General features: G+C 46.8%; 2 protein-coding genes across 5 annotated transcripts in view; one reads left to right on the top strand and one right to left on the bottom strand.

Moving 5' to 3' along the window:
* CA5A (carbonic anhydrase 5A) overlaps window positions 1–24,977 on the bottom strand; it is a 91,314-nt gene that overhangs the window by 56,388 nt on the left and 9,949 nt on the right. Inside the window, exon 1 of one of the 3 annotated variants that reach the window (XM_068260653.1) lies at window positions 4,949–5,183. The exons of 1 other annotated variant lie outside the window; for it this stretch is intronic. In XM_068260653.1, coding sequence (XP_068116754.1) covers window positions 4,949–5,096 — 148 coding nt within the window. In that variant the 5' untranslated portion in view covers window positions 5,097–5,183. Of the gene's footprint in view, window positions 1–2,931; window positions 3,005–4,948; window positions 5,184–24,977 lie in introns of those variants that run through there. One more of the 3 variants, XM_068260655.1, reaches the window with a different exon arrangement.
* The window catches only part of BANP (BTG3 associated nuclear protein), an 873,745-nt gene continuing 854,098 nt past the window's right edge, over window positions 5,331–24,977 (top strand). For both annotated transcript variants that reach the window (XM_068260652.1, XM_068260650.1), the window contains exons 1-2: window positions 5,331–5,417; window positions 12,453–12,698. The gene's annotated coding sequence lies outside the window, so the exon portion shown is untranslated. The remainder of the gene's footprint in view (window positions 5,418–12,452; window positions 12,699–24,977) is intronic.

Below are 24,977 nucleotides of genomic sequence, written 5' to 3'. Positions count from 1 at the left end.
GGTCCGCATTATTCATTCTGAAGTTTTCCATTCGTGTGCAGGTGTAAGGGTTGCCCTGAAGGGATGATCTGCTGCGTTCAGCCATGTACCTGGCAGCTCTCTGTAGAAGAACCTGTCACACTATGTTATTTCTGCACAGAGCTCCTCTCACAAAGAGCTGTTGGGCAACCCAGCCATTCAGGCTCATTAATGGGGTTCTGCTGCAAAACAAGAATTACCTGCAGCAGCAGCAGAACAGATTAGCAGGTTTTGCTGACTGCAAAGGAATGGATAGCTCACTGATGTAAAGCTGTCAGCATGCAATCTTCTAAGGTACTCTGAAATATTCATAGACTGTCCTTCCCAAAGAAAACCTGTGGTGACAAAATGATGCAAGGTGCAACTGCTGAACTTCTAAGGAACTCTTAGCTGTCATTTACTTTCTGACCTCACCACTATAAAGCCATGTACACAACTTTGACCAATCACTGACTGACAATTTTACCACCTCCATGTATGAGAGCTTACCTACACAATCTGCTCATAGGATTCAAAACCTGTTGGCCCTCATACTACATGGAAGTGGTAAAATTGGCCAATCAAAATTGGATGTGTGTACGCATCCATACCCAGAACAATCATGCAGCCAGTGAAGCTCAAAACACCTGAACTGCTTTCATTTCGGTTAATGAGCTCATTTCCAGGTTTTTCTTTGGGCATGAACCACCTCAGTGAGTGGTCTGCGTGTTCCTCTACAAAAAGGCTGGCTGATTGCACACCATCCTCTCCTAAGGCCACACCGACTTCTATAAAGAAAAGACGATGGCAGGTCGGTGACTGACAGGGCAGCCATATCCCCTCTGCCACATCCCAGGATCTGCAGTGGAAAGAGAGTGCAACAACCATGGCCACCCTCCTCACACAGAAAACCACAGAAGGGAGGGAGAGCGACAGCCTGAACCACACCCCCTCATACAGAAGACCACAGAAGGGAGGGAGAGTGACAGCCTTAGCCACGCCCCCTAATACAGAAAACCACAGAAGGGAGAGAGAGAGCGCGCAACAGCCTGAGCCTGAGCCACGCCCCCTCATACAGAAAACCAAAGAAAGGAGGGAGAGTGACAGCCTGAGCCATGCCCCCTCATAAGGCAATGTTGGAGGCTAGGTCTTTACTGATGTAGCACCCAGTATCCTGAACGTTCCCTTTTAAGTCCTAGTACACACTTACATTATAGTATACCTGAGACGCGGGGGACAAGAGGATTTTTACTTACCTTGGGCTCCTGTAGTCTGGCAGCTCCCTCAGTTTCCATCCGGTCATGGGCTACTGTGCATGCGATGTCCTGGCTGTGCATGTCCTTGGTTGCGCTCCCTAGACCGGGACCTTTCTGCATACTCAGTTTGTACAGACTTGTAACTGCACATGTGTAAAACGTACCTGGCCTTGGGCTCGCAGACTAGACGCTCCGGCCAGAACAGCGTGTGCACAATAGCCCTTGGGGCGCTGGATTTAGTTTAAGTCTGAATTCACACTGCGCACATTACATAACGCAAACGCTGTGTGTGAACTACAATGGAGACTGGAGAATTAGGATGACGCGATCTGATACAACCGCAGAGATGTGAACAGGCCCATAGAATTGAATAAACAGTGAGTTGGCATGCAGCAGCATCATTCTGCAATGCAACTCGTGCAGTGAGAAAGGACCCTAAAAATAAAACACCAACTGCAGGTTTGCCAGATCATCCAGCCATTTCTACAAACAGTACCAGATGACCACAAAGACTTTTTTTCATAGTGATAATTAAATGACAACAACCACTAGACAAATAGGTAAGTAATGTAAGGTTATGGGGATATGCCCACTTCAATTTCATTTTGCACACTGGTATAATGACCGCTAGTATAGTCGCCACAGAATGACGGAATTCCTTTTCCATTCCCTGTACAGATAACTGACTGGTAGGCGTTTGGCATTTTTATATTAAAGGATATGAGCGCTCGACAGATCTTTCTCAAATACTTCCCAGTACCAGCAAAGGTCCCAGTACCAGGGCCTACAACACTTTAAACACAAATCTCAGGGATCCTGCATCCACTACAATCTGATATTAAATATCAGATATAATTTAATATCAGATTGTGGTGGATGCAGGATCCCTGAGATTTGTGTTTAAAGTGTTGGAGGCCCTGGTACTGGGACCTTTGCTGGTACTGGAAAGTATTTGAGAAAGATCTGTCGAGCGCTCATATCCTTTAATATAAATTTGCTTTGGAGGGCACACACCCCTCAACTGATTGTAGCGCCCCAGGCATATAGGAGGTATAAATATTAATACATAATTAGAGAGGAGCGCACTATACCAAACCTTTCTCTTTCAGCTGTTTGGCATTACTTGTTAGTTAGTGTCTTTACAGATAAATGGTAAGACATTTCAGTTTCTGTTGATTATTTTCAACCACTTTTAGGCTACGTTTCCACTAGTGTGCCGTGTCCATATCCGAATCAGTTGTGGCACCCGTGCTGATGCAAATTCACATTAGATTCGAAGCTGATTCCATCTAACTGTGCCATGCACAGCAGGGCTGTGGAGTCGGTACAAAAATCTTCCGACATCAACTCCAACTCCTCAGTTTATGAAACCACGACTCCGGGTACCCAAAATGGTTCAGATTACGACTCCTCAACTCCTCAGTATAATACTTAACAGGGCTGTGGATTTTGTACAAAAACCATCCAACTCCTCAGTTTATGAAATCAGCGACTCCAACTCCAGGTGCCCAAAATTTCCCCGACTCCAACTCCACAGCCCTGATGCACAGTCATGAGGATTCTCATGTGCATCGTGATTTTCTGCTGCATGATGTCCTACAGGAAACATAGCTTGAAAGGGCACCTGCAGGAACATACTACCTTTTATATGTAGGTTTGTATAAAGATGAGTACACACCTAACAAATGATGTTGCCCGTTGGGGACTTGGACCAGATCCCTCGGCGACATCGTTGGGCCGGCCTGTACAGACGTGGAGTCAGCTGTGTAGCTGACAACATGTTCTGTTGCTATGCGGAGGGACGATGGAGTAGCAGGTGCATGACATCACACTGCGGGGAGTGGACTCTTCAAATAAGTTGGCTGCTGCTTGGGCAAGTTGATCCGCCGTGCATCAAGGGCCTCTGTACATACACCTGACTATTGGCTGAGGCGATCATTATCGGACGACGAGCCTTTAATCAATCATACTACCCAGCTTGCCTGGGTCACAAATGTCATTCATGATCGTTTCAGCTGTTGGTCTAGCATACACTAGTGGAATAGAATGCAATCTGCGGAGCTGAATAATACTGGTCCAACCGCTTTGCAGTTCTTGCGGCGACCTTATTAGCAGGACTTTTCGCTTTCCTCACCTCTTGCTACTTCATAGGGTTGAATGTGCAGCTCACCAGTACAACTGTGCACTGATCACAGGTAAACTGTTCATGCAAAACAATCATAAAATACTATTTAGTGCAAACCCAGCTTTACAGTCTACTTTCCTCAGCTTTAGGCAAGTATGATTTAAATTCTTCAATATACTCTGTAAAGCAGAATATAAATGCACAGTCCGTACACATATAATGCTGGGTACTCATGATCCTATTTCTCGTCCGATCGATGGGCATTGGAATATTATTTCCGTTATGTCCGATCTGCTCCTGTTTAATAACGGGATTGATTTTCCAAACTTATCACAGATAAATCCATCCTGTTATTGATCAGGAGCAGTTTGGACATGTACACACAGTGGGCTTGATTCACAAAGGCGTGCTAACTGTTAGCACAGGAGTTTTTGTGCGAATTTTCGCATTGCACGTGTTCGCGAGTTTTCACGTGAAACGATACCGTTTTTGCGCGCAAACTTGCACATTTTCCCACGAAATCGATATAATTTTCATGCGAAAATTTGCATTTGCACACGAAACTGTTATAGTTTCACACGACAATTCGCGATCGCGCGCAATGCGAAAATTTGCGCGAAACCCCCGTGCTAATAGTTAGCACTCTTTTGTGAATCAAGCCCAATGTATCTTCGGACGGGAAATTGCATAATGTTACCCACATAATACATATACCGGGGCCCCTACAATCCACATTCCCCAGGTGTAAATTACCAGTCGATAGGATAGGAAATTGCATAGTGTTACCAGCATAATACATATACAGGGGCCCCTACCACCCACATTCCCCAGGTGTAAATGCACAAACATACAAAATAATGCATGCACAGGGGCACTGGCAATCTACATTCTCCAGCTGCAGCTAGAAATACAACACACTGATAAATTATGTACAGGGACACCCCAACTACAGATACACATACAGTACATTGATAATACATGGTATACAGATAAGGCATGTACAGGGACACCCCAGCTGCACACATACAGAACACTGATAATGTATAGCATACAGATACTGCATGTACAGGGACACCCCAGCTGCACACCTACAGAACAATGATAATGTATAGCATACAGATAATGCATGTACAGGGACACCCCAGCTGCACACCTACTGAACACTGATACATACAGATAATGCATGTACAGGGACACCCCAGCTGCACACCTACAGAACAATGATAATGTATAGCATACAGATAATGCATGTACAGGGACACCCCAGCTCATGTACAGGGACACCTCAGCTGCACACCTACAGAACAATGATAATGTATAGCATACAGACAATGCATGTACAGGGACATCCCAGCTTATGTACAGGGACACCCCAGCAGCACACCAACAGAACACTGATAATGTATAGCATACAGATAATGCATGTACAGGGACACCCCAGCTGCAAGTACACTAATAATACATGGCACACTGATAATGCATGTACAGGGACACTGACAATCACATTGCCTGGATACAGATAGGTAGACAGGCAGTACACAGATAATGCAAGTATAGAGAGGCCACTCACAGTCCACATTCCTCAGCTTGTAGGAACAGGCAGAGATGTTGCACAGTCTGGCAGGCGCTGATCGGGGGTCCCGGGCTCTAGAGCTCCTTCCTGCCCAGCTGGGGGCCAGCACAGGGTGGAGGAGCTTCCTAACACCTCGCAGCACCATTTCTGCTACTACACTGGACACATCAGACAACCACTGTACACAAGTCTATCCCCCACCACCACCTCTAACTCTGCCTCTAACCCCGCCTCCCGTCTATCCTGTGTACACAGGTCTGCACGCGCACAGCCCAGCCAATCAGCACACGAGCTGGAGCTGAGGCTTGAAACGCACGCGTCTTGCTTCTAGTGCTTCTGGGTGGCGATTCAGCCAACCACAGCTCGCTTTCCGGTGTGGTTTCTGTGTAGTACAGCAGCTGTTATTACACCAGCCTGATACCACCGTTCATCTGTCTTGACAGCAAAAACCATATTACAGAATTTTGTAAGTTTCACAGCGGAGACAGTTTTAAAAGCAGTGTTGGGGGGTGAGAGAATCATGGAAGAGTTACCAAGGAAAATATAAGTACAGTACAGTATTTTTAAGAAGGTATTTTCACACATTCAGCTTCATGTGACCACATATGACTGCACCTTTAAAAAAAAAAGTTTAATACTTTCGTCATTATTTGCTTATTTCCTGCTCATATTACTTCTCCCTTCACACAGTTTCAATTTGCTTGTTTCAGAGGCAGTGGCACAGTGTTTAGAATCCATGATTTAAGGTCGCAATACATCAGGCGACTTGTTGGCTGATCGACTATCTGATTTGTTTATTCTAATCGGATTGGGTCGAGATTGGGCGCATGTATTGATTGGATATGCTGCAAGATGCTCGATCGAGTGTGCGGCGTTAACGCTGTGCGATATCGGGATGCACAACAAGCACAATGCAACCAATGGTGTAAAATGTGCCCCACGTGGTTGCCATCACACGTGCCCACATTACGTCGGCAACCACCTGGGGTATGAGTATGTGCACTGAGCGTGAAGCCAGCAGGGGACACGAACAGGTAACGAGGGGCACATTTTACACTAGGGGGACAGCGCCATGGGTTCCTTTGCCTTTGTTGTGCGTCCCGATGTTGCACAAGGCTGATCCCAAGAGATATCATGTTGAAACTGATCGGGAATAAACCTGTGGTGTATGGGCACGCAACAGATCTCTCTCCAGTCAGATTTGATCAGTGTGAGATCTGTCTCTTGGTCGATCAGCCCATACATGGTCTGATGTATGGGCACCTTAAGGTAAGGTTCACAGTGGCTGTTGCATTCCCTGCATCAGATACAGTGCAGTGAAGCATACAGTCAATGAAAAGTCTTCTTCAGGGCCCTTTTCCACCAGCGCGTTTGCGCTGGCTGAATCACAAAGTCGCAAACCGCTAGCGATTTTACAATCGCTACGGTTTGCTTTTTAACATAGGAATCGCGGTAGGTCATTTCCACTACCGCGATTCGTTTTTTACCCGAACGCGCGGCGGAGCGATATTTGCCGCGATTTTGCTATGCAGTGCATAGCATAGCAAAATCGCGGCCGCAAAACGTCGGGGAATCGCCGGTTTTGCGATTCAGCAATCGCTAGCGTTCAGCGTGAACGCTAGCGACTGCAGGTGGAAAAGGGCCCTCACTGTTAGCAATCTTTCATTTGCATTAACGCATTGTATGCAGTGTGTTACAGTACCTCACGCCGTTATACTGCAACACACCCGCTGCACTGCGAATGTCGCACAGGTGGTGCAGTGCGGCAAGTCACATTACAAAACAGCCACTATACCGAACCGCAATGCACCACTGTGAAAACAGCCTTAAAGAGAACCCGAGGTGGGTTCTAATAATCCTATTAGCACACAGAGGCTGGATCTGCATATAATGCCCAGCCTCTGTTGCTATACTGTTCCCCCCCAGGCCCCCCTTGTGCTCTGCTGTCCCCCATAAATCAAACGCGGTGTTATGGACATCGCTAGCAGGCTGTTTACATCTGCACTGTCACTCTCGCCGCTCCCCCGCCTCCTCTATGTCTCCGCTCCCCGCCTGCGTCCCCTCCTTCCCCGCTGATTGGAGGGAAGGGACGCAGGCGGGGAGCGGTGACATAGAGGAGGCGGGGGAGTGGCGAGAGTGACAATGCAGAGATAAACAGCTTGCTAGCGACACGCTGCGTGTCGCTAGCAGGGCGTTTGATTTATGGGGCACAGCAGAGCGCAGGGGGGAGCCTGGGGGGAAACAGTATAGCAACAGAGGCTAGGCATTGTATGCAGACCCAGCCTCTGTGTGCTAATAGGATTCTTAGAACCCACCTTGTGTTCTCTTTAAAGGGAGTGAAGTGAAAAAAAAACCTAAGGAGAGGGAAGTCTCTGGGTCCTATAGCGTCCCGGTCTCCTCATGGTCCCTGCGTTCCCCCATTGGCTCCCCCGTTAGCAGTCTACAACCCATGGGCCAGGACGCTACGTACTGCGCACGTGTGAGCGCCCTCTCTCATGCACTCGCACGTTTGCAGTACAGAGCCGCCAGTCTTTGGGAGCCTGAGTGCTTTAGAAGACTTCTGAAGTGTCCCGTGGAGGGAGATTCAAATGGAGAAGCCTGCAGGGGAACGAGGACACCAGGAGCAGAACGGCAAGGCCCTATGGGACCCAGAGCCCTTCCTCTCTTTAGGTGAGGCTTTTTTTTTGGGGGGGAGGGATTCTGTTTTTTTGTCTGGGGGGCATCTGGCTACTTAATTCTTTTATTTGGAGCCATGTGGCTACTTATTACTTGTCTAAGGGTCACATGGGTGACTATTTTTTGTATTTATGGGCTCAAGCTACTTTATTATTTTATACAGGAATAGATCCTTATTACTTAGATTACGATCAAAGAGGGATCTATCTTTTGGCCACATCAGGTGCTGAAGTGTATATGGTTTGCTAATTACAAACCTCATTGTAATTCAGAGGTCTGCCATTAGAGGTCTCAATGCAGCATTCTGATACTATACAGTGATCCAAGCGAGTTGAGGTCCAGCATTAGGATGAGCCCCTATCAGTGCTACTCCTGAATCCTGATTGTTTTCCTGCATGTGAATCTGGATGTAATATTACAGCACATTGAAATAAATAGGCTGCTTCCAAATTTGCGTGCAGGGGAAAAAAAAAGACAGTAGGCAGCATTTTTTTTCACATCATGCATGTGAATCTCCATAGCCTTGGGGCCTCGGATGCGTTTTCGCATTGGAACAAGCATTGGAGGCACACGCTGGTGCAGTGTCCGATAGTGCTACCCTAGAGCTGCCTTCTGTGAGTATTATGTATCCTCATTGGCAACTTTAAACAAATTACCCCAAATATCTCCACAACTATGCCTCCTACACTCCCCAAATTTTGTGCCAATTGCATCCCCCCAACCCTGCTGGTTCCCAAGGCGGAGCAAACAAACCAGCAGGGTGTGGGGACTGCAATTGGGCTCAGAGGTAATTCTGGGGGTCCCCTCTATACCCTCACAATTTGGGAAGTGATGGAGATATTGCCTGCAGCTTAATAGAATAAGAAATCTCGCATCACAGGATCGTACTGCTCATGCGGGGCACCGTAAATTTTAGGGCAGCACAATCGGACACAGCACAAGTTGAAATGTAGCCTTAATCGTGCAGAAACCCCCAAAGCATATTTTTTTGTCAAAAAGTTGTGAAAGCTTGCAAGAAAATATTTGATGTGAGTCCTGATAGGCAGTACATAAAGCACATTTTGTTATTTTGATTTAAAAAAAATGTGTTTTGAAATTAGGCTACTTATACACTCATCAGTATACAAAGGTGCTGTACTTGGCTACACAACTTCTGAGTTACTCCTATCTTTATTATTGCCTGAGGAAGCGGGCTAGAGACCTGCAAAACGCGTTGCATTGATTCTGGAGTACGAATTCAATCTTGTTTGAACCATACATAGTGGTTGTATTTGGTTTTGGGGTGGTAAGTCCACCCTTGCCCCCCATCTTTTATCTGTTTTTACCTATGATTAATTTTTACTCTGCTGACGCCTCAGTTTCCATTGCAATTATTGTTATCCACCTGGTGGATGGGTGAACACCCCTTCTTTTGTTCTACAGAGAGCGACTTTTTAGCCTGAGTTGGGACAGGCCTAATATCCCCATAAGTGCTTTAAAGAGACTCTGTAAGATCAAAAAGTTCCCCTGGGGGATACTCAACTCGGGAGGGGGAAGCCTCAGGATCCTAATGAGGCTTCCCACGCCGTCCTCTGTCCCACGGGGGTCTCGCTGCAGCCCTCCGAACAGCCGCCCGACAGACCCAACAGCCTGTTCAATATTTACCTTTGCAGGCTCCAGCGGGGGCGCTGTTGCGGCTTTCGGCTCCGAAGTAGGCGGAAATACCTGATTTCAGTCGGGCCCACTCTACTGCGCAGGCGCCGGAGACTTGCGCCTGCGCAGTAGAGCAGACCCGACGGCGATCGGGTATTTCCGCCTACTTCGGAGACGCCAGAGCGCCTGCGCAGGAGCCGGGAAGGTAAATATTTACCTGTTCGGAGGGCTGCAGCGAGACCCCTGAGGGACGGAGGACGGCGTGGGAAGCCTCATTGGGACCCTGAGGCTTCCCCCTCCCGAGGTGAGTACCCCCCAGGGGACTTTTTGACATTACAGATTTTCTTCAAGTGGTTGCCTAAACCCGGCAATCAATACTTGTGAGTATATTTCTTATTGCTGCTACCTTGGCATTCCTTTATCATCAATAATACACTATTGGGGCTCTCGATTGTGTTTTTGCTTTCTTTTACACATACACTCATCAGCCTGGCTTAGGTTCTCCTTGGACTTCCATAACTGCTCTTCCACAACACCTCTAATGATATCCTGTAGTATCTTGTGCCAAAATTAGGGCTATGCACTGGAAGCCAGCAGCTCTGAGGCTACGGGTAGAGATGTTGCGAACTGTTCGCTCGGCGAACATCTCTGGGGCTTTTACTACTTCCGGGTCGCACTGACCCGGAGTAGTACGCCTGCGCTGCCCGGCGAAGCGCGTCCTAGATCGCGCTCCTGTTGCCGGGCACTCTCTGCGCATGTGCGTGACGTCGTTCATGACATCACGCACATGTGCAGAGAGTGCCCGGCAACAGGAGCGCGATCTAGGACGCGCTTCGCCGGGCAGCGCAGGCGTACTACTCCGGGTCAGTGTGACCCGGAAGTAGTAAAAGCCCCATGTATTCAGAGATGTTCGCCGGCGAACGGTTCGGGAACCGTTCGCTACATCTCTAGCTACGGGAGGGATTTGGGGAGTAAAGACACAGCTGGTAATTATAACTTGCTTTCAGAAAAGGGCCTGTTGAACATATAATATACAGTGGCAGTCTGCTTTAAAGTAGATCTTTAATTTTATTTTTTTATTTTTTAAGTTTCTCTTACCTGGGACTTCTACCAGCCCCTGCAGACGTCCTGTGCCCAAGCCAGTCCTCAAGGATCCTCTAATCCCCCGCCGCGGCTCACTTTCACTTCTGCCGACTTACAAGTCGCCGGCAACTGTGCCTGTGCGGCCATGGCTGCGTGCGTCCTTGCTCCCGCTTACGTCGCCGGGAGCGTCCTGCACAGGGCAGGTGCATTACTAGGTTTTCGCATACTGCGCCTGCACCAGGATCCTTGAGGACCGGCACGGGCACAGGACATCTACAGAGGGCCGGCCGGTAGAAGCCCCAGGTAAGTGAAACTTGGAGACTTGTAAGTGGTCGCAATACAGTTTAGGAACACCACCCATTATTTAATTTTAAATCTTAAATTCAGATCAGGTATGCTTTAAACTGAAAATAATAATGTGAACCTGCAGGAAAGTTTGGCTTATTCATGCCTTTCAGATTGCAGTGGGGAGGGATATAGATAAACATGCTGCATACAAAATAATATAGCCTGCAGCTCTGTAAAGCTACATACACACATCTGGTAATTGTCGCTCATCGGAGATCGGGTAACAATACCTCGAGCGACAATTCGGAGAATCATGCTGTAGCCTTGAGGCTACCAATGTGTTCTGTTTCAGGTGGCAACATCTTTAGTCCTGCTAGGTGATCTCTGTGGAATGTTTGTTTACTGAGAGTTTTATGCACAGAGGGAGACACTGCTTGCTTGGCAGCTGGAAATAGCTATTATTTCCCACAATGCAACAAGGTTCACAGACAGGAAACTGTCATGGCAATGACATCACACTGTGGGAGGGGTTTCACCTCAATATCAGCCACACAGATTTCCCTGATGATCTTTGTAAAAAAAGGTAAAGATTTATCTCGGGAAAGGGGGTATTAGCCACTGATTGGGATGACGTTCAATCCTGGGTTAAAGTTCTTCTTTAAGTCTCAGAGCACTTGATTTGCATGCTTGTTCAGGGTCTATGGCTATAAGAATAAGAGGCAGAGGATCAGCAGGACAGCCAGGCAATCTGCATTGTTTAAAAGGAAATAAATATGGCAACTTCCATATCCCTCTCACTTCAGTTGTCCTTTAAGTGCATATACAACAATTCCATAGCGTTCCTAGGAAATGGTGGCAGATAGGAGTGTTAAGGTGCCCATTAACGGTACATTTTTTTTACCAAATGCGATCTTTCGATGTGATTTTTACAATTGATTTGTATAGGAAATTCACCGTTTATGAAGGCAATCGATAAGGAATGATTTTTTGGTCGATTGCTGAATAGGATTAAATTTATCCGAAAAGTTGGATTTTGTGATCGAATTTGAAGAAAGAATCGTTCAGTAAATGTTTACAATGGATAATTGCCTTCCGATTAGTTACGATCGTACATTTGGTGAAAAAATTGTACTGTTAATTGGCACCTTTAAAGCTCGCTGTTAGTGAAGGTGTTGAAAATGAGTAACAACGGCTTCTATTTTGTGCAGCTAATTACTCATATTTGTATGGAAGTTTCTAATCTGTACTACAAACAGTGTATTTTGACTGTGGTTACAAAGGTGTGTAGTTTGAGCTGATTGTTCTGGTCACTCTTTCAAACAGAAACAGATAGATAGTATTTAAAGTGAACATGAACTGTAGGAGTATGGTGGATGCCATATTTATTTCCTTTTACACAATACCAGTTGCCTGGCAGCTTTGCTGGTCTATTTGGCTACAGTAGTGTCTGAATCACACATCTGAAACAAGCATGCAGCTAATCCAGTCACAGTTCAGTCAGGAACATCTAATCTGCATGCTTGTTCAGGGTCTATGGCTAAATTTTTTAGAGGCAGATTATCAGCAGGAGATCCAGGCAACTAGTATTGTTTAAAAGGAAATAAATTTGGCAGCTTCTATATCTCTCTTACTTTAAGTTTCCTTTAATAACATGTATTTATATTTACAAAAGAGTTTGTGCTGCACAGATCTATGATTATGGCAAAAAGTGTAGTTTCCCTTTAAGTGTCCAGTCCCCGGCTTGTGTTATCTGCAACACACCTTTTCCCATCTTTCTCTTTACTTTTTGTCCACAGTAACATATTCCTTCCTCTCCTTTCAGAACACAGCATTTTTACAGCGCCGAAGTGGGAAAATATGTCAAACATATCAACAAAGTGCCACACCCAAATCCAGTATGCGTTCATCACTCATGCCCAGAAGTTATTTCCATAGCAACCCACCCAAACCATGCCAAGCAATATGTGCGGCAAACACCCAAATAAGGAAGTGGCTGAAGGCAATGAAGTGGGAATGAGGAGTGTGGTCACATGACTACATATTATGCAACCTCTGTATCCCGGAGCTCGTAAGTTTTATTGTGTTATTCTGACAGCTGGAGAGAAATTCTGGGTATTTATTATTATTATTTATTGTATTTATAAAGCGCCAACATATTACGCAGCGCTGCACAATAGATAAATGGGTTAACATACAGGTAGAACATACGGAAACTCACAACAAAACAAGATCATGCAAATGATTTTATAACAATACAGTGTCATAGGTCAAGATAGAGACTGTTCGAGTCTACAAGAAGGGTGGTTGTGAGTAAGATTGCATAATCAAGAGGTAAAATCAACAAGTGCATTGCTGATAAACTCTGACGATCACTGCAGCTGTACTTAAAGGTAACCTGAAAGGAAAAAAACGTTTCCCAAGTGGGCACTGCCAGTAAAAACTTTCCATTTATCGGAACAGATCCAAGTGGACACAATGGATCCTATGCAAATCAATAGGGATCCGTTCACATCAGTCCGTTTGGAAGGGACTAGTTCGTTATGTTCCAACAAGTGGAACTCAAGTTTGGGTCCTGCACGATTTCTCCTGATTGGCCAGACAAATGGATGGCGATGGAGGCCGAAAGAACCAATGATAGGAGTGTCTGTTCTCACTAGGCTGTTGGCCACATATGTTTCACTAAATACTCACCTGTCGTCTTCCATTAGGATCCGACGCCACTGCTGCTGCCATCTATTTGGGTAACTGCACGGTAGAAACCCCAGTATACCGATCACCGTGCCCCAGCAGAAGCATCAGGCTTCCATTGATTTGCAATAGACCAATGGGAATCGTCTCTCCCCAGGGTGGATTCTCATTGGTTCACTGAGTAGTGGAACAATGAAAATACCCCCTGGTGGTCATGGAGGATTCCTATTGGTCTTTTGCAAACCATTGGGAGCCTGATTCTTCTGGTGGGGCTTTCGGATTGGTATACCAGCATTTCTAGCATGCATAGGAATCAAATGGTGGCATAAAAGGAAGACATACAAACTCCTCCTCCTGACCTGTTGTATGTTATTATGTAATATGCAATGGGGTCATGAAGGAGAAGCTCCCCTATTAGGATGAAGGTGACAGTACGGAGCCACGGACCTAAGGATCAGCACACTGGCAGGGACAGGTCGCTACACTGCTAAAGACTCTGCAGGGGCCCCAAGTTGGGGGAGATGGAGGGGAGCAGCCTGCTAGGGGGCTCTGGGGGTGAATTTGGCAACAGCAGAGGGGCCCCTAATGCAGTTTTGGGGAAGGGAGGGGGGGACTGTCAGGAGAGCCCCCAGGTTAATTGTGCTCAGGGGCCCCTTTGTGACTAGAACCGGTGTACACAAGTAAAGCATTGTAATTTAGGTGTATAGAACAAGGCAAAATGATATCAGGTGGGCTTTATGTGGCGCTTTGAGTCCGCCAGGAGAAAAGGGCGATATAAATGTTCTGTGCTTGTTTGTTTGTTTGTTTATACGCACACACAGAGCTGTGCGGGGAGAACAAAATATCCATTGAGTTATATTAGCTAGTACACAGACGTCCACAACATAGGGCAAGAGGGGTCAGCCGAACCAACTGATGGTTCCAGGGGGTACTCGGGCTTGATATACTTAACCAAAAATAACAAATTTAGAGTTTTAGAAAATGAGAAGTCTTATTTAAACAATATCAAATTATTATATTAGCTATTTAAAAGTAATAGTAAAAGCTTGGAAATTGTTTAGAACCAATTATCATGTACTACGATTAAATATAAATTTGTCAAGGGGTACTTGTGATAATGGTTACTATGCTAGTGGGTACTTGGGGAGTACAGGGTTTTAAAAGGGGTACATACCAATATAATGTTGAGAAACATTGCTATATATAGAGCATTCCCGCTCCTCTCCTGGTCCCGACGTTCCTTACCTGGCTCCCCCATTAGCAGTCTCCAATCAGTTGGAGACTGCTCTCTACCATTGCCGGAGTCTTTGGAAGTCTCAGGGAACCGAGTGCTCCCGAAGACGGACCGCCCTGTGCTGCTCATGTCACGTGCTCGTGCGTGTGCAGTATGGAGCCGTCTGTCTTTGGGAGCACTCGGGCCCCTGAAGACTTCCAGAGCCTCCTGCAGCGGGAGATTTGAACCGGGAATCCAGCGCTGGAACACGGGGACCGTAAGGGGAACAGGTAGGCTCATTAGGACCTAGAGCTTTCACTCTCTTTAGGTAAGTATCTGTTTTATTTTGTTTTTTTTAATATTGGCTTCAGATTTACTTTAAGGTGTCCATTAATGGTACAATCTCCCAAATGTATCGACCGTATGTTCATTCAGATCGGGTACCATTCATGGTGTCAGTCCAAAATGAACAATCAATCTATCGATTTTTCCATTGACCCAATTTCAGATCAATTCTATTAGTCTCATCAGATTGTTTATAATTTTACACTCTGTTGGTTGACCCGAACCACCATTTCCGATCGATCACAATGATTTCATCGGAAGGTCAATCGTTTTGGGAAATTGGATTGTTAATGGCCAACTTTTGTCTCAAGGGTCTCCTTCTAATGCTGTTCTTCTACGAGTCTGAAAATTACAATTATGGCATCCACTGATCTCCAATCAATGTGTTTCAAGAAAGTCAGAACTATATATAAAGTATATGACCCTTGTTTGTAGATATGGCCCAACACATCCATCAGCTTCAGTCTGGGGACTGACTAGAGATTTGATATATTATAAAAACTTTCAAAACTTTTGAAGGACATTTCACAAACATAATGTGTTCATTATAAATGGTAATCTTCTTCTCCCAATCCAATGAAATACTGCATAGTCCTACTTGCAGAACACATGGATGAACAGGCAGAGCAGCAGCATGTTAGGTGTTTATGAGGCCATATAAACAACACATGATGCTGACAGAGGGATATTTGTGAGAAAGCAGCAAGAAGGATATGAAATGCATAGCGATAATGCCTGGGTTGGGAGAGGGAGGGGATAAGGGTCAAAAAGTAGGTAAACACTCAAAACTGCACCACAGTGTATCGTACAAATCTACACATAGATGAACTTTCCTCTACTTTACCTTGCAGCAGTGAGATAAAAACTGTACTGATGAAATTTTTTAAATTCTAAGTTAACTTACACCTGTAACTTTAAAGGGAGAGAAATTCAGATACTTACCTTGGTAGAGGTACCTCCAGAGGCATCTTACATCCTCCTCCCAATTACCGATGGACAATGGTACCCTCTGGAAATTTGTGGCCACACTACGCAGGCTCAGTGCTACTGCACAAGAGTTTCTTTAAAAAAAAGGTCTGTCTTGGCAGAACCTGTCTGCAGGAGTCCCCCCCCCCCAACATTTCCTAAAGATTAGGCACGCTGGATCTTTAGTACCAAAGACGCCAATTGCATTGTTCTCCTCCCCCCTCTATACAGGCTAGTGATGTGTCCATACAGCACTCAACCTTAAACTGTTGCCTGAGGGATTGAGTCCCAATCTCTGCAGGGAATAATCATTGTAGGGTTGTACCAGGCTTAAGTTCAGGCAAGTAAGAAGAAGATATTTATGTACCTTAACAGGTCCATAATCTTTAGCATTTCAGTTGTAATAAATGAAACACATACCTATATTGAGTGATTGTTATTCTGGTCACATGATCACAGTACTTCTGTTTCAAATAGTAAGAGGGGTGTACTGTAAGCAAACAGTCCCTGTATTTCTTCAGACTGCATAATACGGTCAGTCACATCACTGCTGCTCTCTGAGCGGAGTTCCTAATCTCTGGTTCATAAGGAACAACCAATTGCTCTCCAGATACTCAGCTGTTCCCATCATGCTTTGCACTGTACCATCTAACACCACTCTAATGCATGCAGAATCTAACCATTACTGGCGTCTCAAGTCTGGAACTCTCAATCAATATATATTTGTCTCAAATGATCTGCCTGGCTAACTTGCAGTAGTGATGGGTCGTTCACGAACGACAAGAGCTGGTTCTCAGTTTTGAAAGAGCTGATGCCTCAGCCGCCCCACACAGCTCTGATTTGCTGTGTAATAAAAGGCGCTGAGGCATGCTGGGAGATGTAGTCCTCCTGTTGCAGCTTGTAGGAGTGTATGGGGCGGAGCAGAGCAGTAGCAGGAGGGATTGCCCCAGTCAGAGAAGCAGTCTGGAGTTGTCATGGAGACAGGGGCGGGGCTTCTACTCAGTGGTGTCTAGTGATATTTAATGAAGAGCCGATTCAGAGCCGTAAGAGCCGGCTCTTTAATGGGAGCCGATTCAGAAGAGCCGATTCTCCGAGAAGAGCCGGAATTCCCATCACTAACTTGCAGGCATTAGGGCGGGTTTCCGAGACAGATGCTGACACTTGTGCTGTACGATAACGCCTCTGAATCCCTGTAGCCGTGCATGGCATGAGTTGTCCGAAAATCTGCTCCAAGTTTCAGCTTTTTTCCCCACATGCCAATTATGAAGCAACCTTTTGATTTCATTACACTGCGAGCCCCGGTCCGAATTCGAGTGCAGGGAATTGCTGTGATTCACCTCCAGTGGTAAGATTACTGACTAAAAACTGAGTCTGAATGTTTAGAAGTCTTGCTGCTGACAACTTTTGAAGGATAAAAAAAATTGAATACTCAAATCTATCAAATGTTATGTCTACAAATGCCAAATTCAAAGAAGCTTCATGGAATTCTCCTTCATTTTTTTATTTCCTTTTTATATGAAAGGGAACATTTAAAGTTCAGTAAACAGGATGAGTCATTCACAATGAGTCACAGGAGGAGGCTCAGAACTCCTGGAAATAAATGAAACACAGGGGAAAATATTCTGCACAGACTGAGCCGAGAACCTGAACATAGTTCATAAAACTAGCGGGCTTAAAGTGTACCAGAGATCATAAGTGACACAGAATCGATACTTACCCGCGGCTTCCTCCAGCCCCATAAACACGTGGGAGTCCCTCGCCGTCTTCCCGCGGTCTGCCATTGAGCCGTGGTCAGCCCTGGTAATTTGCTCAGTCACTTCAGTCTGGGTCTACTGCGAATGCATGGGAGGTCCGCGAATGCGCAGAAGACCCAGACTGGACCCGACTGAAGCAATTACCGGGGCTGATCGCAGCTGAACGGCAGACCACGGGAGGACGGCGAGTGACTCGCCCGTGTTTATGGAGCTGGAGGAAGCCGTGGGTATGTATTGATTTTGTGTCACTTATGATCTCTGGTACACTTTAAGATAGAAGATTAAGCCTTTCCCTCGATGAATATCCGCATGCAAGATAGATAGTTTCATTATCCATATCTTTAGGGTAAAAAAATCCAATTCAGTTTTTCTTTTGAATTTTCTCCTAGGAAGTACCGTAATTTTCCATCTTCTGTTTAAAATAACTTTTTAGTACTCTGCAATTGAAAAAAGTACCAAAAAGTAGGAGATGAAGTATTTTCTTGCTTGCTGGTGGCTTAAAGTAGAGATGGCCCGAACAGTTCGCATGCAAACTTATTCGCGCAAACTTCGTTGGTTCGCGATCGAACGCAAACTATATGCGAGTTCGACCCGCCCCCTATACTACATCATTAGGGTCAACTTTGACCCTCTACATCACAGGGTAGCCAATCAGGCTACACTCCCTCCTGGAGCCCCCCCCCCCCTTATAAAACGCAGGCAGCGTCAGCCATTTCACTCACTCGTGTGGCTGCAGTAATTAGAGAAGGGAGAGAACCTTGATGCTGACATAGGGAAAGCTTAGTTAGGCTCTCGTGTTAGGCTTGTTAGGTTGCTCCTTCTTGCTGATCTTATTGCTAAAAAGCACTCCTCATCCTCAACAGCTCTTTTGAGAGCTAATGTTGTTCTTGTGATCTATTTTTGTGTGTGTGTGTGTGTCAGTCGCAGCTGCTGCTGACACCTTGGCCCCTTGGTAATTCCTACTGTGCCACTGCCAGGCCCAGCACATTCAGTGACTACCTGTTAGTGTGACAGCTGCACATTTGTAATACCAATCAGTGCATATACCTACCTGTTCAGTGCACCTACCGACCTACGTGAGCGTACGCAGAGTCACTGCACCTGTTGACGGTACCTGTGTGTGTGACAGCTGCACATTTGTAATACCAATCACTGCATACCCACCTGTTCAGTGCACCTACCTACTTACGTGATAGCAAGCAGTGTTATATACCGGTCACTGCACCTGTTCACGGTACCTGTGTGTGTGACAGCTGCACATTTGTAATACCAATCACTGCATACCCACCTGTTCAGTGCACCTACCTACCTACGTGACCGCAAGCAGTGTTATATACCAGTCACTGCACCTGTTCACGGTACCTGTGTGTGTGACAGCTGCACATTTGTAATGCCAATCACTGCATACCCACCTGTTCAGTGCACCTACCTACCTACGTGAGCACACGCAGTGTCACTGCACCTGTTGACGGTACCTGTGTGTGTGACAGCTGCACATTTGTAATACTAGTCATTGCATAATTGTTCACAGTACCTGTGTGACCGCACACTGTGTAATATACCAGTCCGTGCATACCTGGTGACTGCACCTGTGTGACAGCTGCACATTGTATTGTAATAACAGTCACTGCATACCTTTCACTGCACCTGTGTGACTGCACATTGTATTAGTCAAGTCAGTGCATACCTTTCACTTCACCCCCCCCCCCCCTCCGATATGGACAAAACAACAGGCAGAGCCTGAGGCTGGCCACCCGGCAGGTCTGTTCGAGGTCGTGCTGACGTGATTTTGTGTGGCCCTCGCCCAAAGTATCTTCTTCTGCAGCCAACAGCGCTACTACAAGCACCACATCCGCTGCATTTGACACTTTGCAGGAGTTACTTGGTGGGGAATTAACTGATTCACATACATTATTGTTACAAGATGAAGGCGCTAAGCAAGTTACACCACCTCATATGTCGGAGTTAGGCGACACTATGGACGTAACGTGTGAGGAGGAGGATGATGAAGTACCTGCTGTTGGTGCATTTTATTAGGTATCTGAGGTAAGCGAAGCTGGGGAGGATGATTATGATGATACAGATGCCAAGTGGGTTCCTAAGAGACAAGATGACCAAGGGGACAGTTCAGAGGGGTAGTCTGAGAGGAGTAGGAGGAGACGAGTTGCTGAAAGAAGCAGGGGGTGCTCGTCTTCACAAACAGCTGGTGGCAGTGTCCGGCGCCATGTATCGCCACCTATAGACAGCCAGCCAACATACCCTTCAATGTCAGCTGCTGATGCCACCATAGTGCCAACAGCCTTGTAGGGACAACTGCCTTATGAAGACACGTGGAGAAAAGGCACAAACTGCAATGGGAAGAGCACTAGAGGAAAAGCAGCACACAAAAGAAAAGCCACCCTCCTTCTCTTCCTTCTTAAGGTGCATCATCTTCATCCGCTTTCTCCCTTGCACCTTCACAATCACAGCCACCCTCTACCACTCCGCCTCTCACCTTGAGCGGTTCCTGCTCCTCTGCACACAGCAGCAGCCAGGTATCCGTGAGGGAAGTCTTTGAGCGGAAGAAGCCAATGTCTGCTAGTCACCCCCTTGCCCGGCGTCTGACAGCTGGCTTGGTGGAACTGTTAGCTCGCCAGCTGTTACCATACCAGCTGGAGGACTCTGAGGCCTTCGGAAAATTTGTGGCCATTGGGACACCGCAGGCCGCAATTATTTCTCAAAAAAGCGATACCAAACTGTACCATGAAGTTGAAAGGCAAGTGATGTCATCTCTGGCACACAGGGTTGGGTCAAGGGTCCATCTGACCACGGATGCCTGGTCTTCCAAGCATGCACTCCACAAGATCCGCACCGTCAAATATCCATCTTTATTAATCCATTAAAAGGTTAAAAGCTGTGTGGGTAAGTATAAGGTGACGCACAGGCGTATCCAATAGACGCTTATTATCTAGGATATCAACCCGCTTACCACCCGCAGCCTGTCATACAGACGCCGACAGCGTCCGCTATAGGACTGTGAAAAAATCACCAATCCCAGACAACAGGGGCGGACCTCGGGGCGTCTAATAACCGTCTATTGGATGCGGACGTGGTCGGCTGAGAGCCGATTGGAGGAGCTATTTCAGTACTGAGCTGCTGATTGGATAGCAGATAAGTTTGGGACATGGACTATATCTTTCTTCATGTTGATTGGCTGTATACATTTTGAGGGCACAAGGAGACGTTTTTATACTTTGCCCAGCGTATATCGTAGGGTAATGTTTGGTGAGTGCTCTCCTGCTTCTTTTGCATGATTTGTAGTGTTTTAAACTCATACATTTATATATCTGCCACGTGTTTCCGTTGCACTTGTTTGGCTATCCCCGATTGGTGGAGGGTTTCTTATACATATGCATATATGGTAATGTTGCAGTTCCCTATGTGGTCCATCTTTTACCTTTATAAATGTGTGTTTTAGCATGTGATGTTTAATGTGGGTCTGTGATGGTTTGAGAAAGGACTGATACAGCCCAAAACACCTGTGCGTCACCTTATACTTACCCACACAGCTTTTAACCTTTTTATGGATTAATAAAGATGGATATTTGACGGTGCGGATCTTGTGGAGTGTTTGCAAGCACTTGTTACTCCAGAGTTGATCTCGACACGTCTGATCACCATTGGTGCGGTAGCATTTACTACAAAGTGGTCTTCCAAGCATGGTCAGGGCAGGTACATTACTTACACAGCCCATTTGGGCAACCTGGTGACCGCTGGCAAGCAGGGAGTATGTGGCTGTGCAGCGGCCCTAGTTGTGACACCTCCACGGCTTGCAGGCAGGCCTGCTGCCACTTCCTCTCCTCCTGCTACATCCTCTTCACTGTTGTCCTCCTCCTTGGCTGAGTGGCAGTTCAACTCTACTGGTGCTGCGATCTCCTTTCCAGCTACACAGCCCCAGCTCCCAAGGGCCTATGCTGCATGCCAGGTACGACGGTGTCACGCCATCTTAGACATGTCTTGCCTCAAAGCGGAGAGTCACACTGGAGCAGCTCTCCTGGCTGCTCTTAACAAACAGGTGACCCCGCACCAACTGGAGATCAGCAACGTGGTGTGTGACAACGGCAGCAATCTCATTTCGGCTTTGAATTTGGGAAAGTTGACACATGTACCCTGCATGGCACATGTGCTTAATCTCATAATTCAGAGATTTGTGTCTAAGTACCCAGGCTTACAGGACGTCCTGAAGCAGTCCAGGAAGATGTGTGGGCATTTCAGGCGGTCTTACACGGCCATGGCACGCTTTGCTGATATTCAGCGGAGAAACAAATTGCCGGTGAGACGCTTGATTTGCGATAGCCCGACTCACTGGAATTCGACCCTCCTGATGTTCAACCGCCTGCTACAACAAGAGAAAGCCGTCAAACAGTATTTCTACAACTACAGTCAAAGGACATTCTCTGGGGAGATGGGGATGTTCTGGCCGAAGTACTGGACACTGATGCGAAATGCCTGCAGGCTCATGCGGCTGTTTGAGGAGGTGACAAACATGGTGAGTTGCAGTGAAGGCACCATCAGCAACTTGATCCCATATGCTTTCTTCCTAGAGTGTGCCGTGCGTTGAGTGGTGAATCAAGCTGCGGAGGAGCGTGAACAGGAGGAAGAGTTGTGGGATCAATTCTCAGCAGAAGTAGATTATTCCTCAACACCTGCGGCAGCACAGAGGGGGGAGGAGGAGGAGGAAGTGTCGTGTGGGGAAGAGGAGTCAGATGATGAGGAAGTTGTTGTTTTGGAGGAGGAGGAGAAGGCGGCGGAAGAACACCCGCAGCAGGTGTCGCAGGGGGCTTGTGCTGCTCAACTTTCCCGTCATATTGTTCGTGGCTGGGGGGAGGAGGAGAACTTAGCTGTCATCACTGAGGAAGAGCAAGAGGAGATGGATAGTACGTTTGCATCCAATTTTGTGCAGATTGCATCTTGCATGCTGTCCAGCCTGTTGAGGGACCCCCGTATAAAAAAAACTCAAGGGGAATGAGCTGTACTGGGTGGCCACGCTACTAGACCCTCGGTATAGGCACAAAGTGGCGGAGATGTTTCCAACTCACCAGAAGGCAGAAAGGATGCAGCACTTGCAGAACAAGCTGTCAACTATGCTTTACAGTGCGTTTAAGGGTGATGTCACAGCACAACTGAATAAAGGTGCCACTGCCAGTAATCCTCCTCCTCCCATGCCCACGCAGGCAAGGACAGGACTATCTAGCGATCTCATGGTGATGTCGGACATACGGACATTCTTCAGTCCAACATCTCGCCTTAGCCCTTCCGGATCCACCCTCCACCAACGCCTGGACCGGCAGGTAGCCGACTACCTGGCCTTAAGTGTGGATGTAGACACTGTGAGCAGCGATGAACCCCTGGACTACTGGGTGCGCAGGCTTGACCTGTGGCCAGAGCTGTCACAGTTTGCCATCCAACTTCTGTCTTGCCCTCCCTCAAGCGTCCTGTCAGGAAGGACCTTCAGCGCAGCTGGAGGCATTGTCACTGAGAAGAGAAGTCGCCTAGGTCACAAAAGTGTTCTGTAACTCACCTTTATCAAAATGAATGAGGCATGGATCCCGGAGGGCTACTGCCCACCCGAAGACTAAGTCAGTCCCCACACACAGCATCTCTGCCTGCATGCCATGTGACTGCCTGCCCCATGACTAAGTCGGTCCCCACACAGCATCTCTGCCTGCAGGCCACTTGACTGCCTTCTCCGCCACCACCAACAGGGCCCAGGACTCCAGGCGGATTCCTGAATTTTTAAGCCCGCTGTTAGCAGCGGCCGCTATAATAATTTTTCTGGTGCGTGCACATGCCTGCCTAATTTTTCTGGCTGCACTGCAGCTGCAACAACAAAACAAAAGGCATGTACATGTGTCAATTCTCCTTCGTGATTGTTACCTTGCCGCGGTGAAGGGGCTTGCGTATCACAATGAAGCAATGACCGCCGGCTATATGAGTGTCTCGGGGAGGGGGGGGGGGGGTTGCACAACCAAGATTCTAAGGTCGTTGCTTCATTGTAGACAGAACAAATTTGATCAGCTGGACAGTCATTGTTGTTCTGTCATTGAGCTACCTCGGCCCGGCGACCATATGGGCTGCACTCTGGCCATGGTGCGCACCAGTCCAGCACGGCCATCACTACACAAACAGCTGTTTGCGGTGCGTTACACAGTGAGTTTGGTCTGTCAGTGTGAAGCAGTACTCTAATTACACTAACTGATTGATGTTTACACATGCAACTATACAAGATGTCTTAAAGCACTTTAGGCCTTCAATTTAGCATGCAATGTGATTTCTGCCCTTAAAATGCTGCTGTGCGTCAAATCCAGATATTTCCCCGGGACTTTTGGCGTGTATCCCACTCCTCCATGCAAAAACTCAGATGTTAGACCCCTTGAAACATCTTTTCCATCACTTTTCTGGCCAGCATAAATGTTTGTAGTTTTCAAAGTTCGCATCCCCATTGAAGTCTATTGCGGTTCGCGAAAAGTTCGCGAGAACCAAACTTTTTGTGGAGGTTCGCGTTCGAGGTTCGCGAACCAATAATCGGAGGTTCGAGCCATCTCTAAAGTGAACAGTCAAGAGATAAACAATTGTATCTATCCTGCTACTCCTAATGACTTTTAGATATCCCACAGTGTTATGTTATGTTTTGAAAAACTTATGCTGGTAATACACAATGCGTTTTTGCAGCAGATAGATGGTTCGATAGATAATTTCTGACATGTCTGATGTCACTTTTGAATGTTTTGCCGCTCGATTTCTCGTTCAAGTGATTGGAAAAAGATAAGAACAACGAGCAGAAGCTAAGAGAATTGAGTGGAGAATCGAGCAGCAAAAACGTTCGAGTGGCAGAAACGCATCGTGTATTCCCAGCATTAAAAAAATAGATTTATTGTTTTGTACAGTCTGTTTCTGTATCTCAGAGTGCTCAAATATATGAACTATTGACCTTTCTTTATCTTGGCAGAGAACTGGGCTTCTTAAGGGGCCCATACACCTAACGATTTCCCGCCGAAATACGGCCGTTTCGATCACAGAGATCGAAACGGCCGTGAAATCGTCGTGCACTCCGCTGACAGAACGATGGATTTTCGTCCGAAATCCATCGTTCCCGTCGACTCCCGTCGATCCATCCGTGCGGAAGATTTTTCCCGATCCCAGCAGGTCGGGAGTGCGTCGATAGCGGCGTTCGAAAGCCAGACGACCGACGCAATACAGCGGAGATACATTACCTGCTCCGCCGGCGCGAGTCACCGCTGTCACCTCCCGGCTGGCATCTTTTCCGCATCATGGCATCCGGCATAACTTCCTGTGTCACTGCAGTGACAGCGGAAGTACAAATAGAGGGCGCTCTATTTGA

Source organism: Hyperolius riggenbachi, chromosome 11 (genome assembly GCF_040937935.1).
Source record: "Hyperolius riggenbachi isolate aHypRig1 chromosome 11, aHypRig1.pri, whole genome shotgun sequence".
In the NCBI taxonomy this organism is placed as follows: Eukaryota; Metazoa; Chordata; class Amphibia; order Anura; family Hyperoliidae; genus Hyperolius; species Hyperolius riggenbachi.
This window is presented reverse-complemented; position numbering and strand designations above follow the sequence as displayed.